Source organism: Myodes glareolus, chromosome 6, assembly GCF_982192425.1.
Source record: "Myodes glareolus chromosome 6, mMyoGla1.1, whole genome shotgun sequence".
NCBI lineage: Eukaryota > Metazoa > Chordata > Mammalia > Rodentia > Cricetidae > Myodes > Myodes glareolus.
The window spans coordinates 14154179-14172394 of record NC_142031.1 but is presented as its reverse complement, the minus strand read 5'-3'; the positions used below and the strand labels follow the sequence as shown (position 1 = coordinate 14172394).

Genomic DNA, 18216 nt, shown 5'->3' with positions numbered 1-18216 from the left:
TCCGCAATAGCATGAAACCATCAAGCTCCTTGGCCTTCTGGCCCCTTACTTCTCTGAGCGCCAAGAGAATAAAGAAGCATTAGGATCCAAGATCACCGACTGAACTGAGCCCAATGAGACTGAGGCCAAAGTGAGCCCATCCTTCCCAGACTGCCTAGCAGAGTCACAGTGATTGGTTACAAAGAGGTCACAGGAAGAGGGGGGGGTGTCTCACAGCAACCCACCTCATGCCCAGCAAACATCTGCTGACCCTGATGGCCAATAGAATGGTCACTTAGGGACCAACAAAGCTCAAAGTAGCTGCTCACACTTGGGTCAGGCACTTCTAAGAAGGTCCCTTTATAGACACTTTGGTCACTGTTTTCGGCTAGAGTTGATTGGCCTAGGCATCTTAGAGAAAGGAGTCCACTGGCTAGCTTGTTGCTGGGGCTCCAGTCAGACTCCAAGGATGAGATGAAAACTTTCACAAACGCCTGCCGTCCAGAGCCTTGCAGTGCACACAGCACATGTCCAAGCAACAATGGCCTTGAAACACACAGTGGCTGCAGTGGGAGGCAGAGAGCAGGGGCCCCAGCAGCCCAGGAGAGTGAAGCCCACGGGCAGTGTTGGCAGCATCCCTAGGCAGAGAGGAGAAGCCACACACACCCTCACATCTCCCCGAGAACCAGCCATTAGGGAGCATGCAGGCCTTAGCAGACGGATAGAGAAAAGGCCCTCCTGTTAAAAGTCCCTAAAACTGCACTATAAGCTCACTCCAGCAGTTCCTGAAGTTGTATAGATCCCTTGTACAGCCGAGGACCAGAGGGTTAAAAAGGCAAACTCTGAGCATCCCTGGGAGCAGACTCCAGGCATCTGTGACTTCAATCAGCTCCCATCAGGACTCTGAAGCCATGCAAGGCTAAGGCCTGCTGTTGGGTAGCACAAGTCTGCCATTTCCACCCTCCCTCCCTCCGAGCTTCCTGTGATTTCCCTCAGATCCCCATCAAGAAGGAAGGAGTGAACCGGGCGGTGGTGGTGCACATCTGTAATCCCTATACTAGGAAGGCAGAGGCAGGCAAATCTCTGAGTTCGAGGCCAGCCTGGTCTACAGAGTGAGTTCCGGAATAGCCAGGGCTACACAGAAAACCCCTGTTGCAAAAACACAGAGGAAGAGGAGATAGGAGCGGCCCTGGGTGATAAGGAAGAGCCACAGGATGCCCAAGGCACAAGAGTCTACTGGTCACCACCCAGAGCCAGACATCTCTATGGAGAGGTGACTCAGGAAATTGGGGGAGTGGGGAGGCTGTAGTCCAGTGCCTCTTCTCTAAGGGAACATATGCCCACCCCTTCAGAAAACAGGAAATAATCACAGACCAGCTTGGGCTGCCTCTCCTGCCCACAGGCATCAGGGTCATCTCCTCAGGCCTCAAGAGTCCTGCGCCCAACTCTCACCTGGTCTCGCAAGCCCTCAGGCTTATCCCATTGGTCTTCCACACAGGTCAGGCAAGTTGCTGGGCAGGACCCATTCATATCAACGGAAAGGCATTTTTATCTTTTTTTTTTAAAAAGATAAGTTCTCATGTAGCCCAGGCTGGCCTCAAACTTGATAAGCAACGGATGACAATCTTGAACTTCTGATCCTCCTGCCTTCACCAGTCTAGCTCTGGCACTGTAGGTGTACCCCACCACACTCGGTTTATGAGGTGCTGGGGGCGGGAACCCTAAGCACTCTACCAGCTAAGCCACACCCCGAGTCCTTGACATCAGTCTTAACAAACTATGTCATACACAGCATCTCCTCCTAGACCATAAAGGTCCACCAAGCCTGGGTCAGGTCTTCCTGGACCCATACTGTCCCACATGACCTAAGATGATGGCATGGTACACAGTAGGGTCTTAAGAGCTCTGCTTTGTGGTCAATGAGCTAAACTACTTCCTATGGTCTCTCCTGAGAAGTCTAGGGTACAGACAGTCAGACGTGCTCAACACAAGGCTGAATAAAAGCTTTCTAGACTGTTCAGGTCAGCAACCTCTCCTGGGGATACCTGAAACCCAGGAGCAGGCAGGTAGGAATACTGTAAGCCTTCCTGGGAAGTCTGTGAAGTCGGCTGGAGCTAGTCACAAATCCCAGCCAGTCTGGGCCCCACCCACCCCCATGTCTAACGGGAGTCCGCGGTCGTCTCCGGTAAGTCGGGACCCTTAAGCTTCATCCACTGAATCTCAGTCTCAGCATGGAACATGAGAGGAGTAGAAACAGCTCAGGAGAGAAAGAACCAGATCTCCACCCCCCAGCGGCTCCTCGTGAAACAGACAGGAGAAAGGCAGACAGCCAGGAAGCAAATGCCGGGCCAGAGCAGCTCTAATGTTTCCTGTTCACACATCCCCGTCACCTGTCCACTTTCCAGGGCAAATGGTATTGTGTGGGTCTGAGGATGTACCTTGTAGGGCAGGAAAGCCAATGACCAATGAGCCAATGATTTGGCTGGGCTTCATGGACCACTGTTTAGAGGAATTCTGAAGAGCAGTCTAAGCCCATGAACATCACGATAAACTAACCTAGTCTGCATAGAAATGCAGGAGACAGGGGAGTACCTGCTTCCATCCCAGGTCCTCCACAGCCAAACGGGATCCCAGGTCACTTCCTGACTAGGGATGAACCAGGCTTCTTGACAATCACCCTCCAGATATTGTTGGAAAGCGATGGTGCCCAGATGGGGGTCTAGTGCCCGGCCCTCACCACCCTCATCCCTTCCTGAAGGAGTCTGGGTGCCCAGACCTTGAGAGATACCGCCCCCCCCAGGCTCCTCACCTTGGGCTGGAAGGATCCCCGGTGCTTAGTGGGCTCTGCCTCCGGTTTGACCTCTTCCCCAGAGTCCTCACTGTAGCTCTCAAACTCGCTGGAGCTCCAGCCTAGGTCCTCAGCCTCACGTGGTGCTCCAGCACGGTGCACATCCTCGTAAAGTAGGCCCCGTTCTGCTCCTGCCAGCCAGGGACAATCTGGTGAGCCGGAGACCCCAGCTATCCCGATCCGGAACCCCAGCTGGTAAAGGCATAAGAAAGGAAGGAAGGACGGAACAGGCAGACTGATCTGGCCCTAGACTCAGCTCTGCTTCCTCAGAGGCAATGTCAGCATGTCCCCCATCTCTCTAGGAGAGAAAGACCTGAGAAAACAGGAACACAAAGGAAATAGGCCCGACATGGAAGGCTCCTTAATTCTCTCCTAACATGGCACCCCTATGAGGACAGGGTGTTCTCTACTTGGCATTTTTCCCGGTGAGAGAGAAAATCTCAGAGTCAAGTCTAACTGGAACCCTCGTGTGCTCTCCTGGAGACTTCTATATGTAGGCCTGCAGGCCAGAAGAGGGCACCAGACCTCACTACACAAGCCACCATGTGGGTGCCTGGAATTAAACTCAGGACCTTTGGAAGAGCAGGCATGCTCTTAACCGCTGAGCCATCTCTCCAGCCCTCCTGGAGACTTCTAAAGCATCAATGGGAAGACACAGGAAGGGGCTGGACTTCCTTAATGCTGTATCCCTCCCATGTAGTCCATGTGGTCTGCAAGGGTCCAGGAGGGGGCGCAGCTGGCCAAGAGTCCAGGAGGAACCCTTGCTTTCAAAGACCACAGGACATGCCTTATACAGAGGAGTAGGGACAATGAGCTGAGTGTCCTGTCTCTAGAGGGGCGGGACCCAACTGGTGTGTTGCCTCAGGAACTGTTCATCTTGCTTTTGGAACGTGGATCTATCACGAGGACCTGAGGATTGCCAATTCGTGTAGACTGGTTAGCCAGCAAGCCCAAGGGGGCTTCCTCTGCCTCCCTCGCTGTGGGATCACACCATGCCCAGCCTTTTTGCCTGGATTCTGGGGATCAAACTTAACCCTGACTGCTTGGTAGGGAGCACTTTATCTCCAGCCATCATGGGGAGGTTATTTTTAAGCCAAGATGTTAGTCTCCAGGACAGAGCAGCAAGCCACCCTGGCTGTGACCTCGAGCAGGAGAGGCTGGGCCTGCTTCTTCTGCACTGGCTACCCCCACAGCTATTGCCCGAGGAGATAGACGCTAGATCCTGGGGATGCCTAGAAAAAGACCCCGTGACCCCTGATGACGGAGAAGTCCAGGGTCGGGTCATCAGCTGTTTGACCTTATTCCGGTGAGAAATCAATGAGAGAGGGTCCTGTCAGTCACTGAGACTGCCCAGCTTTGGGATACATCCCCGCAAACCCCGGCCCCCTAGCTCCACCGGTTATCTTCCCCAGGATCAGTGAGCTGTAAGCAGGTAAATATGATCCAAGCCTGGCCTAGACCTGCTAACGGGACTCGCACATTACTGGCCCCTCTGTCCCTTTTCTCGGGACAGGAGACAGGAGATTCGCAAAGGCCCTCTGGCCTCGTTATTGTCTGTATACTCCCCATGGTACTGCATATTGTCCAAGGATGGTTACTGCTGTCCCATCAGACTAAGGGCTACTCAAAAGCAGGGGTGATGTTTCCCAACTCGGTGGGGATCCTCCATGCCCCCAGGAAACAGACAGAACAATGCAGTTATAAAAAAAAAAAAAAGACATCTTATACTCAAATTCTAGCTGTGTGATCTAATGCTTAGGGTTTGACCTCGCTAATGCATATGGAACCACAAGTCCTACCCTGCCTATCTCAAGGGGTTGACTCTGCAGGAGAATCAAATGTGCTCCATCTGTCAAAAAAAAATGCCACCCAGATCCTCCTGGGGGCGGGGCAGAGCCCTGGACTTGAATTCCAGTCTGGCCTCTTAATGTCTCCTCATCTCTAAAATGAAGACATCATACCCCTAATCACAGGTTTCATGGCAACACGTGAAGAGTCAGCCTGGAGCGATGGCGTGTGCCTATAATCCCAGTTGACTTCAGAGGCCAATGGTGAAAGATGAGCTCAAGGCGAGCCTTGGCTACTTGGCAGGACCATGTCCCAAAGCACCAAGAGTCTGAGATAGCTCAGGGCTAGAGTGCTAGTATGCACAAGGTCTTGGCTTGGACCACTTTGTGTGTGTGTCCTTGTATGCATGTGTACATATGTGTGTGTTCATGTGTGTATGTATGTATATGCACATGTATACATGTACATGCATATGTGTATTGAGCAGCCTGGCTTAATGCATCTCAGTCTCCCAAAACACACACACACACACACACACACACACACACACACCCCACCTGTCCCTCTGCCATCTTCAACTCAGCAGAGTCTCTCTACGTCATCCTTCAGGCCAAATAATCTGTCAGCGTCTACCACTGCCCTGGAAGCCTACACAGCTAACTCATTCTCCCTGGAGTTAATCAAGGTTTGGGGAAGCGACTGTCATGGTTTAACATCATCCTTCCCAAGACCCCAAACCCTGTCCTGCCCAGTTTGCCCAGACCTGGGGTTATGGTGAATCTCTGCTTACATGTCTACAGGGGTGTGAAAGACGGGGATAGAGCGCACCGGGGACAGAAGGAAGGAGAAGAGACCCTGCTAAGCATAGCTCTCCCTCCCTGTCCCAGATAAGGCCAGGAAGGAGATCAGAAGAGGCCATACCGGGCTGATGGGCGTCTGGGCTCTCACAGGGGACGTCGTCATAAATTACATCTTCATCCAGGGCAGGGAAGGTGAATCGGTCGACTGGTGACAGAGGGGAGAAAGGTCACCCAAGTGGTCCATGAGGGTGGGCCATCCCAAGTGGTCCATGAGGGTGGGCCATCCCAAGTGGTCCATGGAGGGTGGGCCATCCCAAGTGGTCCATGGAGGGTGGACCATCCCAAGTGGTCCATGAGGGTGGGCCATCCCAAGTGGTCCATGAGGGTGGGCCATCCCAAGTGGTCCAAGGTGGGTGGGCCATCCCAAGTGGTCCAAGGTGGGTGGGCCATCCCAAGTGGTCCATGGAGGGTGGGCCATCCCAAGTGGTCCATGGAGGACCAACCAGCTGGTAGCCATCCATGCATCCTGACTTTCACCACCAGGGACACAATTCACTGCCTTCCTCTGACACACTGGCCTTCTCAGTGCCCGCCACAGACCCCCAACTTGCCTCCCTGCCACCCACACACCTCCACCCTGGCCATGGCACCTGCAGGGAAGCCCTACCCTGAAGCCTAGCTCCAGGATGGGCAGAGTAGGGTTAGGGAATCTGTCCTTGACTCCTGGGCCTCCTAGAAAGGCCCTAGCCCCCAAGGGATGCCTTCCTGAGTCCTGCAGCATCCAAAACCTGACCAGGCTCTGTCGCCAATACCCTCTTCTTCCTCCCACCCACCCCACTTTCCAGTGGGTCCAAACTGGACCCCTCTCCTGGATGGCTGTGCCCCTTCCCCTTCGTCTCATCCTCTCACCCAGCCTCTGTGAAGTGATGAAGCACAAATGTGATCACATCATTCACCTTTGTCAGAGGTATTCGGGGGAGCTAGGGCACTGGCAGCCTTCTTCACCCCTAAACGCTTCACTAACAAGAGTCATGAGATGCTTGGTACTGCCACTGAGCCCTGGCTCCTCCTCCAGAAGCTGCCCCTCTCCCTTGTGTGGGAACCCACCTGATCCTGAGTGTGGCTCTCCTCGCAGAGAGCCTGGACCAGCCACCAGGGAGCTAATTCTGGCCAGCCTCTGGTTGGAGCCTTTGAGAGCAGGGGGACAGCTGGATGAAGGATCTAGGGCTCTGGTGAGCAGTGAACAGGCAGTCCATAACAGACAGCCAACAAGTCTGTGGTAACTCTCTAAACATGAATGTCCCCTTGGCTCTCAAGCACCCATGACAACTCATGGCCTAGACACTAAGAGACAGTCTTAGTTATACCTAGGGTGGGTGGCAGGGGGTGAGTGGGGAGTAACTTACTGCGACGTGAGCTCTTCCGCTTCCAGCTGGAGCGCCGAACCCCAGAGAAAGCTGCGCCCACAGCATCCCCATTGCTGACCACAGCGGGTGCCCTGAGGAGAGATGGGTCAGTGAAACTTAGGCCTCCTCGTCACACTGGGAGGATGGTGACTATGGGGAGTGGCTTAGCGTTAGACCCTCAGGACTTCTAAGTTGGTCTAGCTTTCAAAAAAAAATCCAAAGTAAACCTTGGCTCTGATTCAAGACATGGTTTCTCTGTAGCTTTGGAGCCTGTCCTGAAACTCCCTCTGTAGGCCAGGCTAGCCTTGAACTCACAGAGATTCACCTGTCTCTGCCTCCTGAGTGCTGGGATTAAAGGTGTGCGCTATCACCACCCAGCTCTCAAGACTATTTTTTAATTCTTTTTTTTAAAGCAGGTGCTTTATTATTTTTTTGAGATTTGTTTTATGTATGAATACTCTATTTGGATATACACCTTTTTTCAGAAAGAGGACATCAGATTCCGCTAGAGATGGTTGTGAGCCACCATGTGGTGGCTGAGAATTGAACTCAGGACCTCTGGAAGAACAGCCAGTGCTCTTAACCACTGAGCCATCTCTCCAGTCCCATGATTCAATACTATTAATGTTACAAATTGCAACATTTTTACTTTTAGAGTTCTATGCTCTTATAAAAATAAATACACTGTTTCATCATGGAAAACAAAGACTTCATTTCCCCCACTGCATTCTTCAGCACCTAAGTATTCTCTTTGGGATTGGATTTTGTTCAAATGTTTGATTTTAAAAATTACTGAGTTGAATTTCATTTAAATAAGATCACAATATAAATTTTGTTCTGGAATAACCTTTAACAGCCCCTGCAATGGTTTTAAACAAACATTCTTCTGCTGTTTTGTACTGGTTATCTGGGTGAAACAGCAGAGAAGTCTCAGCACTGATCAAAACGATCAATCAACTGTGAAAAACAGTCGTTTTGTGTGCTGCTGTGTCCAATGCTTACCAGAGATTTAAATCTTCATAAGCAAGCACATCCACTTCATTAGTATGCAAAATCTGTTTATGCCTTTAACCACTGGCAAAATTATACATATACTAATGTCTTAATGATCTATCATTGCTAAGCCTGTGGTGCATATACCTATTTACACAACTATGCATCCAAGGTTGGATATAAGTTTCTCGGGTGAGATGGAGACACGAGTTGGAAAAGTTTAAAGAGTTTTAACCAAGTATCCAGGCTGGGAAGCAGGCTCTCTCACTTGCTCACTCTGAACACTGGACTAACTAGAAGGTGACTAAACCCAAGTCTGTTTGCTGTGAGGACTGCATTCTCCCACTATGCAAAAGCTGAGGTTGCGGTCAGGTGAGAGGATGGCTCAGTAGGTAAAGATGCTTGCTGCCAGATTTGAGGGCCTGAGATTGATTCCTGGGACCACACAGGAAAAAAAGATCCAACCTCCTTACGTTATCCTTAGACTACATACATACATACATACACATACACACACACACACCACAAATACATATCCTAATAAAAAAAAACACAAATAAAAAATTTAAAACATTTTTAAAGCTGAAGTTTGCACTTAAATCCTCAGCTACTCCCCAGTCCCACTGTGTCGCACGAAGTCATTTGCTACCCTAGCTATTGTGGTGGTTTGAATGTGATTGGCTTCCATGGGTTCATATATGTGCATGCTTAGTCCCCAGACGATGAGTTGTCAGGGAAAGACTAGCCTTGTTGGAGGAGGCATGTGTCACTGGGGGTGGCTTTGAGATTTCGGAAGTCCATGCCAGGCCACATCTCTTTATCTGCTGCTGCCTACGAATCAGGATGTGGCGCTCAGCTACTACTCCAGCACCATGCACGCTGCCATGCTCCTACCACAATGATAACAGGGTAACCCTCTGAAACTATAAGCAAGCCCCAGTTAAACATTTTCTTTAGTAAAGCTTGCCTTGGTCATGGTGTTTCTCTACAGCAACAGAACCGTGACTGAGACAGATGTTGGTACCAGGGACTAGGGTATTGCTATGACAGGCCTGCCCATGCTGCTTGTTGGCAGAATGTGGACTTTGGGACTTCAGACTGGAAAACCAGTTGAATGCTTTAAATGGAGCTTACTGGGCCATCCTAGTAGAAGCAGGGATAGTGGAGCTGAGGGTGATGAGGACAATGGGAGTCCAGCAAAGTACGTTTCAGAGGGAAAGAATATTAGTAAGTGGCATAGTGAACATTCTGATGATATTTTTACAAAGAATGTGCCTACTTTATGCCCTTGTCAAATAATAATAATAATAATAATAATAATAATAATAATAAGAAGAAGAAGAAGAAGAAGAAGAAGAAGAAGAAGAAGAAGAAGAAGAAGAAGAATCTACCAGAGGCTAAATTGATGAATTTTAGATTAATGGTGTTGGCAGAGATTTCAAGACAGCCTAGTGCTGACTGTGTCATGTGGTTATTAGTGGTCACTCTAATGCAGATCTATAAAGAAGAGGAACAACCCAGTGAGCAGCACCCCTCCGTGGCCTCTGTATCAGCTCCTGCCTGTAGGTTCCTGCCCTGCCTGAGCTCCTGCCCTGACTTCCTTCAGCGATGAACAGTGATGTAGAAGCGTAAGTCAAATAAACCTTTCCTCCCCACGTTACTTTTGGTCCTGGTGTTTCATCACAGCTAGGACACCTGCTGAACCATTTCTTTCAAGGAAGGTAAGAAACAGTGCTCAGCATAGAGTCACAGGCATAGACTAAGTTTCCCTCCCTGAGCCCTGGTCTGTGGCCCTGCCAAGGCCTACAGGTTGAAATGCTTGCCTACAGCCAGGCGGTGATGGCGCACACATTTAATTCCGGTACTCAGGAGGCAGAGGCAAGCGACTCTCTCTGAGTTCAAGGCCAGCCTTGGCTACAGAGCAAGTCCTAGGACAGCCAGGATTACGCACAGAGAAACCTTGTCTCAAAAAAGGAGGAGGAAGAAGAGGAGGAAGAAACACTCATCCATAAGGGCACAGTGAAAAAAGATGGGGTCTTTGGGGAGGGGATTAGGTAGTGAGAGACCCATGAGAGGAATCAATGACCTCTTACATAAGGAGCTACCAGCAGCCCCTTCCACCGTGGCCAATCACAAGAAGATGACAACCATCTATAGGTGAGAAAGTAGCCCCTGGCAGACTCTCGATCTCCCGCAGCCTTAATCTTAGCTGCATCTTTGCTTCTGCACCCCCGAGGGAGACAAAGCCTGACTACAGTAATATCACCCGGCCTGCACTTGCCGACCTTGGCCACTCCACCAGTGCAGGGGAGAAGAGATGGAGAGGAAGCTGGAGTGTGTAAGCAATCAGAGAGAGATGTTCACACAGGCCGGACAGTTCCAGGAGAGCAGAAGACAGAGCAGCAAGCCTCCATCCCACACAGCCCCCAAGGTCTTGTGTGCCCTCCTCTCCCACAGACAGGAGATGAGCTGCATTCTCCTGCCTGCCCCACACCTTCAGCCCCATGCACAGTAGGCACAGTGATGTCCAGGGTCCAGAGCTATGAAAGATAATATCTACTGTCTGTGACACACCCCTTCACTCATCCTTCTTCCCCTCCCTCTTCTCTCTCCTTCCCTTTCTTCTATGTGCAGGAAATGCAACCCCAGGTCTTATAGGTGCCAGGCAATTATGTCACCACCACGCTGAAAACCCAAGTATTACCTCATAGTAAGCCAGACTAACATGCCCAAGAGAAAGCCCAGCAGCCAACTTCGAGGCTATTACGACTTTGTTAACAGCAGATCCTGTGCAAACTTTGAAGTTTACCTCAAGGTGGGGCTGGGCATTACTGGGTGAGGTCAAGTAGCTTTAGAGGGACCTGGAAATGCCAGGAGCACACTACATGCACACAGGGAGGCTGAAGAATGAGCCTTCTGGCTGTGTGTTATCAGGGCACAGGAAGTAGCAAGCACGTGTCCTGGTCCAGTGGCTAAGGGCCGGCTGGCAGCTGGCATCTCCACACAGGGTCACTGTCCTACCCACCTCAACTGCCCAAGTCCCCTGGCCAGCAGGAAAGAACACAGCTGAGATCTGAACCAGGCTGATATTCTTGCAAAGCTTTTTGGTTTTGGTTTTGGTTTATTTTAAACTAGAGGTGGTAGAAGAGAGTCTAGGAGCCCAGGGTCTAGGAGACCAGGCTGACTTCAAACTCATTATGTAGCAAAGATGACTTTAAATTCCTGGTCCTCCTGCCTCTACCTCCTAGTTGCTGAGATTATAGGTGTGTATCACTACGCTTGCTCTATGCAGTGCCAGGGATGGAACCCAGGGCCTTGCTAAGCAAGGACCCCACAGCTTGTGTCCTGAGCCACATCCCCAGCCATTTCTGCAAACCCTTGCTCCAGGGGTCAGCTCTTTAGCCCACACACTAAAGCCAGTATTCCCAGGCAAGCAAGAGGGGAAGGGCTCTTCAAATGGGGTGACGCTCCAAGCAGAGGTCTGGGCTCAGGGTTAGTGGACAAGGAAAGCATGGCAGAAAATGAGCCCACGGCACCTCCTCCTTCCTGCCCAGTTCATGCTCACGGGGGCACCCCCTCCCCAGTTGCTGTCCCGGAAAACCACCCAGGGCCCTGTCACTGCCCCGCTGGAATGGACCATTCTCCCAGTGAGCAAACACTCCTGCGCCTCCTCCAGAATAATAAATAACCACGACAAACACCCATGAGAGGGTCATTATCTCAGCTTCATGTGCACTTCCGCCCTCCTGAGGCCTCAAGCCTTGCACAGGAGACAGGGCTGAACCAGCTGCCTGCACACGCCAGGGTGAAGCCACGTACGCAGAGGATAAGGGTCCGGAGAAGATGGGAGAGAGGTGTTAGGATTTACCCACAACCCTGGCAGGTCCCCTGGCGGGTGAGAGACAGACAGACACACCATGTATAAGGGTAAGGGGTTATAGAAGGGAGGAGGAGGGAGGAAAGAAGGGGGAAATGGAGAGGCAGAAGTTGCCTCTTCAGAAGAAGGATAGACAGAGAGAGAAGAAAGGAAGAGAAGAGGCAGAAGATCAGCTTGCCTTGGGAAGGCAGGGAGATTGGGAGTCAGCAGGGCTTGTCTCTTAAAGGGACAGAGTACCCAGGTGACAGAGCAGGCCAGCAGCATTATAATTACAACAGGAGTGGGTATCAGTCAGAAAAAGGAGTTCACCCAGGCTCCCAGTATGCCTCCAGCCCTCAGGGCCCCAAGGCCACGTGTGTCCCCCCTCCTGTCCCACAGACAGCATTGACCTGCTCTGTCCTGCCTGTCCCATGCACCGTAAGCACACAGTGATGCCCAACACCCACCTGAAAACCCTCACTCCCATTATCTGTCCAGCAGCGGTTGTTACTGCAGACGTGGGCCTGGCAATGACCCTCTCCAGACATCAGACCCCACAGGGCTCTTTCCCAAAGGCTACACAGGGTGGGCCATCACACAGCAGACCTCTACTCCCAAACACTGAAGGTTCCTGGTCAGCTGGGTCCAGCCACCTGGCAAATCCAGGGCCTTTTATAAAGAGAGGCATGAAGAATATTCTAGAACAAAGAATGCCACCTTTGGGGAGCAGAATACACAGGGATAGGATCTGCCTTAAAAGATGTGGAAAGAAAACCCAATCTGCAGTCAAGGGCAGAGCAGAGTCACTCACTCCCTTCCAAGCTGATCACACACGGCCAGTACCCCCAAACGCCCCCATCAACCATGATCCCCCACATCCAAGAAACACCAACAAAAGTCAACTCAGCTGGCTGGAACAAAACATGGGGGGGGGGCTCTCCTCAGGCCTGAATGCTGCTGTCGGTAACAGGAGTTGAAAGAATCTTTTTTTTCTTTTTCTAAGACAAGCTCTCACCATATAGCCCAGGCTGGCCTGAAACTTACTATGTAGCCCAGGCTGGCTTCAACCTCCAAATCCTTCTGCCTCGGGGCAGGGAAGATGACTCAACAAGTAGGGGTGCCTGCCACCAAGACTGGCAGCCTGAGTTCATCCCTGAACTTGCATGGTGGAAGGAGAGCACCCACTCCCGCAAGCTGCCCTCTGACGACCACATGCCCTGCCACGCGTGTACAGAGACACAAAGAAATAAATGCAGCTTAACAACCCCTCTGCCTCTGTCTCTCGAACATTGGGCTTACAATGTTCTTTGTTACAATGTAACAATGTAACTTTCCTGGCCACCCCGCCCAGCAAAGCTGAACAGACCTTAAAGGCCATCTGGCCCCGATGTCTGGATATAGCTCAGTGGGTAGAATGCTTACCTAGTACTCCTGAAGCCCTAGGTTCCCTCCCAGGACCAAGTAAGACGGAGCACACAGGTTCAGGCCTGCAGTCTGGGCAGTGTGGGACCTGGGAGGCTAAAACAAGGGGATTGTGAATTCAAGCCTGGCCTGAACCACACAATGAGGCTGTGTCGGGCCCAAAGGTTCCAAGCCAGCTTCTGGGACACTAGAGTCCAAAAAGACACTAGCCTCAAAACCTCTGTTCTATAGCACTGACCTACAGCACGGGTCTCGGGAGGGGCTTCTACGAGCTCCAGGGAGCAGCAGAACAGAGACCCAGGCCAGAGGTGAGGTGCAGCACACACCAGTTACAACAGCCAGAAGACAAACCCTGCCTCTGCCATTTGGCCCAGAGCACATGGACAGTCACTAAATACAGAACCAAATGAATCATCACGCCCACTTCCTGCCGTGAGGATCAAGGAAGAATGTATAGAAATGTGCTCAGCACACCTCTGTGCCTCAGTTTCCACAGCTGTGGAACAGACCATGATACCCCCTCTGAGGGTCCTGCCGAAAAGCAGGTATGGAAGATAGGCAGGTAACAATGCCTGCCTAGGCTCTGGCCTTCCCTCTGCCTCTCCAGGTAGTGTCCCCTTTAACCACGTGTTCTGCATGCTGTGGCCAAGGTCCCTCCCATAGAGATGGCCTCCAGGGTAGTTTGTCCTGTGCCTCCTACACTTGGACACAAGTCCGCATGCTCAGTGAATGGCATGGTGAGAAAATCACATGGAGAAGTCAAGGGAGGGGGTGCTTCATACTGGCCCCCAAAACAGTCCTCAACTGGAAGTGAGCACCAAGAACACCAGAGAACCCTCTCACGTGGTTTCAACGCCACAAATTCAGGTGCCACGTCAATGTACCTACTGGCCTACTTCAGGAGCTTCTGGGGGCCTGGGGACAGCAGCCAGCGCACAGACAGGCATTGCATCCTCACCAATAGTGACACAAGAATACAGGTTCCCACGGGAAAATGTTCACTGTGTGTAATTAGGTTAAAAAAAAAATTAGCGAGCCGTGAAATAGCAGGTACAATAAAACCACCGCTCTACAAAAACCCATGCCGCCCGCTGCAGTGTGTGTCCAGCAGAGGTGCCAGACGACACACAGCACACATGAAAGGCTGGCCACAGCCTGTCATCTTCTGACTTAGCTGTGTTTCAGCAAGAAGCACGTATGACTTACTGAAAGGAGGGGCGGAGGGAGTAGCAGATGAGGAGGAGAATGAAGTCGGACTGTTAAGAACGGATTCCTGGGAGTGGGAGATGTGGCTCAGCAGGTAGAGCGTTCCCCTGCAGGACAAAGCCCTGGGGACCACATACATTGGGTGTGGTGGCTCACGTCTGTCATCCCAGCGCTGGGGAGGTGAAGGCAGGAGGATAAAAATACAAGGTCATCCTTGGCTATAGAGTAAGTTTGAGGCTAGCCTGGGCTACTAGAACCTGTCAAAAGAAAGAGGGAGGGAAGGAAGGAGGGAGAGAGGGATGGAGGGAGGGAGAGAGGGAGGGAGAGAGAGAGGGAGGGAGGAATGGATGGAGGGAAGGAAGGAGGAAGAGAAGAGAGAAAATAATCAATTCCCAGGATCCACTGTGAACTCAGTAAGCCTGAAGACCTGAGTTTAACTCTCAGGACCAACATAGCAGAATGAGAAAACCAACTCCCACCATGTTATCCCCTGATGAACTCTACACTTGCACTATGACACCGCCACCCCCTACACATACAAATAAACAGACAAACAAACAAACAAAAACCTAAGTAGAGAGGGATCTTCTCACATTTGAAACAGGTCTAAGTGACCTGGAAGTCAGCTTGGGCACTTTGTCCAGCACGACCCTGACAATGCAGCCATACCATTCCCGCCTCAGCCTCCAGAGCCCTGAGATTACAAGTATGCGCCACCATACTCAACTCAGAACACAGGTTCTGGAATCTGCTTGGATTCGAACCTAGCTCTGCCCATCTCACTCTGACACCAGACTGGTGCCATTGCCCCTCCTGTACCTGTTGCCACGCCCCTCCTGTACCTGTTGCCACATTTGTAACATGTGGTTGTGACATGCCTGCCCATGAGCATTTGGGTCATGACTGGCGAAATAAGCAAGGTGACATTCTTAGCACTAGGGCTGGCCTGTCCTGAGCCCAGATCCACATGGGGCGTTGTTGTCTAACAATGGAGCTGTGACACACATCACCGGCTCACCCAGTACTTCAGCACCCCAGCCTGGGCGCTCCGTAAAGAATGATGGAAGGGTGGGAAGAAGGAAGTGAAGGGCTAAAGAGCCCCAACCAGTCCACAGAGCTCTGAACCAGGGCTGGGAGAATGACCCAGACACACGCAGAACACTAGAAAAGCCCAGCACGTGCACTGCCAGCCAGCCTGCCTCCTCCAGTCAGGTGCTCCGCCTCTCTGTCTACAAAATGGGACCCACCGCCACTGCCCAGGCCCAGAGCTGTGTCTCAGTCTCCTGCAGTTATCACGACCAATCACCAAAAACTCAAGATGTCAAGATGTTTTTTTAAAAAATGCCAACTATTATCTTAGAGTTGTGGAGGGTGACACCGTCCAAACGGAGCTTCCCTGAGGTGTCAAGGGGACAGGCTAAGATTCCTACAGGCCCTAGGGCAGGGGTTCTCAACCTGGGGGTTGCCACCACTTTCACGGGGATCAGAAAACACAGATATTTGCCAGTGACCAAATTACAGTTATGAAGTAGCAATGAAAATAATTTCACAGGTGGAGGTCACCATGACATGAGGAGCTGTATTAATGCGGTCACAGCATTAAGAGGGCTGAGAACCACAGCTCTGAAGAGCAGTCTGCCCCTAGAAGTGGCTCTCATTCCTTGGCTCAGGGTCCCTTCCTCCACCTCCAAAGTTGGCATGTGGCAGTTTCCCTTTTCTGACTCCTGCCCTCTCTCGTATGGGGACCCCGTGATGACATCAGGCCACCCAGAGGCTCCAGGATCACCTCTTCATCTGCAGGTAGCAGGTGAGAGTTCCTTGGTCACCGACAGCACATGCCCGTGGTCTCTGGGCTAGGACGTGACAGCATTGGAGGAGCTGTTATTCGGCCCCTTTATCTGTGTGAAGCAGACTGAGATGTGTGCAGATGTGTGAGCATAAGGCCCATGCGAGCATGAGATACAGTCCCACTCCTTTATGCTGGGCACTGGGGATGGAACACTAACAAGGCTGAGTCTCATGGCCCTAGGAACCCAGGGACTTCCTCAGCCAAGGATCTCACACGTGCCTTCTGCTGAGGCAAAGAAGCTGAGTGGCTTTTGCCCTGGACCCTCAAAAGGCCTAAGAGCTAGAGGGCTCTGGTCCAAAGACTGAGAGGAAACCAGAGGAAAAGGAGAGCGAGCGGGTGGGGCATGGTGACGCACACCTTTAACTCCAGATCTCTGGAGGCAGAGGCAGGTGATCCTCTATAAGTTCAAGGCTAGCCTGGTCTACATGGAGAATTCTAGGCCAGCCAGGGCTAACAGTGAGAGACTGTCTCAAAAAGGAAGAGGAAGAGGAGGAGGAAGAAGAGGAAAAAATCAGCTCTCTCAATTTTGCAGTTGGCAAGGGGCACAAAGAGATCTTCGACAGGAAGAGAAGTCATACCCCAAAATCCTCCAAGGAACTCCCCTGGGGAAACTAGTATCTGTTGGGTCTCAGGCCCCACCCTTCAGTATAGAACCCAGAAAGCAGGTTCAGGGAACTCCAGAAACATCAAATGCAAGAGGACCCCAAGACAGCCTATAAAGCTCCAGGTAAGGTCTGAGGTCAGAGGGAAGACCTTGAGCAGGCCCTTTGCAGACTGAGGAATATGGCTGTCCTGGCTGTCCTGCCCAAAAACTCCCATGCTCCCCAAGCCTGGAAGCTAGTCCAGAGGAGAGGATAGATCTCCCAGGCCTTCCCATGAACACACTACTGCCCCATCCCTGACTTCTCATAGACTGAAAACCCAGGTAAGGGGCCCCAGGCAGCCAGCATCATTGCACGTTGAGTCAAAAATGAGTCCAGAAAGGGGAGGACACACAGTGAGAGTCATGAGTCCAAACCCTGAACCACCAGAAAAGGCTGGGGTGGCTGTGGGCGTTTGTGCCAGAGGCAAATCAAGCAGGAAAAGCAAACAATGCCAGAGGGGGTTGGAGTCCAGCACTATGCTCAGCAGGCAGAGGTGTGAGCCCACGTCCTGGAGAAACAGTGGACAACAGCAGTCCACAGGTCCCATATCCTCCCTCTACCTGAGCTCAGGGCTGCTCCTCTACCCCGATTCCCTCGGTTAGCCCTCACAGCGAAGAGATCAGGAGTGAACAGGCTCCAGAGTCCACCAGAAGTCACCAAGCTTTTGGACTTCAAAGGGACAACGTCAGAGCACAGAGACCCAGTGCCAGCCCTGCCATCAGCTTCCTGGGTGAGAAAACTTACTCCTGTCGTCTCAGCCTCGACTGCGCATACACAAAGTGGGTGTGACTGAGGGCGCCTGAAGTGTGAGCAACACACTAACGTGTTATCTTAGGAAGTATAGCCACAGCAGCTGCAACGGGGGTGCTGGGCAGCTCCAGCTGGGTGACCTCTCAAACCACTCAGTCCTCTTTCCTTTCCCACTGGCCTCCGGCCTGAGCCCCATCAGCATCCTATTCGTTTCCATAGAGACACTGAAGGTCTCCTTCCCGACTCACCTGCTCCTTCCATCCCTTGCCTCTTCAACAAGGACTGGCTTCCACTCTCCCCTGTGTTGGGGACTAAAGTAAGGCCTGGGCAGCAAACCAAACTTAACCCCCCAAGAATGAGTCGCTGTCACCTGGGAGCTGAGCGGCCGGTGAGAGACACACCCTCCCAGCTTCACAAGAGCTGGGGAGAAAGACAGACTAGGGCTGATGTGGGAAGTCTTCCTACAACACAGGGCTCTCCCTCTGGGCTCAGTTCAGGGGAAGGGGCCATACACCGAGCACCACCCACCAGGCTTTAGTGCCAGGCACCAGAGAGGTTCCCTAGGCAGGGTCTACAGAACATCACAGTGAAGATAGGGAACTACTCGCCCAAGAGCTCAGAGCTTACCTCTTAGCAGGTAACATTCCTGAAACACCAGCCGGGCCAGCAAAGCCC

The 18216-nt window shown here is 51.8% G+C and overlaps 1 protein-coding gene across 4 annotated transcripts in view; it reads right to left on the bottom strand.

Annotated features, from left to right (window-relative positions):
- Arhgef10l (Rho guanine nucleotide exchange factor 10 like) overlaps positions 1–18216 on the bottom strand; it is a 149573-nt gene that overhangs the window by 68940 nt on the left and 62417 nt on the right. For all 4 annotated transcript variants that reach the window (XM_087906958.1, XM_087906959.1, XM_087906957.1 and 1 more), the window contains 3 exons: positions 6822–6913; positions 5537–5620; positions 2789–2958 (listed from right to left, as the gene is read on the bottom strand). In XM_087906958.1, the coding sequence (XP_087763084.1) occupies positions 2789–2958; positions 5537–5620; positions 6822–6913 (346 nt within the window). The remainder of the gene's footprint in view (positions 1–2788; positions 2959–5536; positions 5621–6821; positions 6914–18216) is intronic.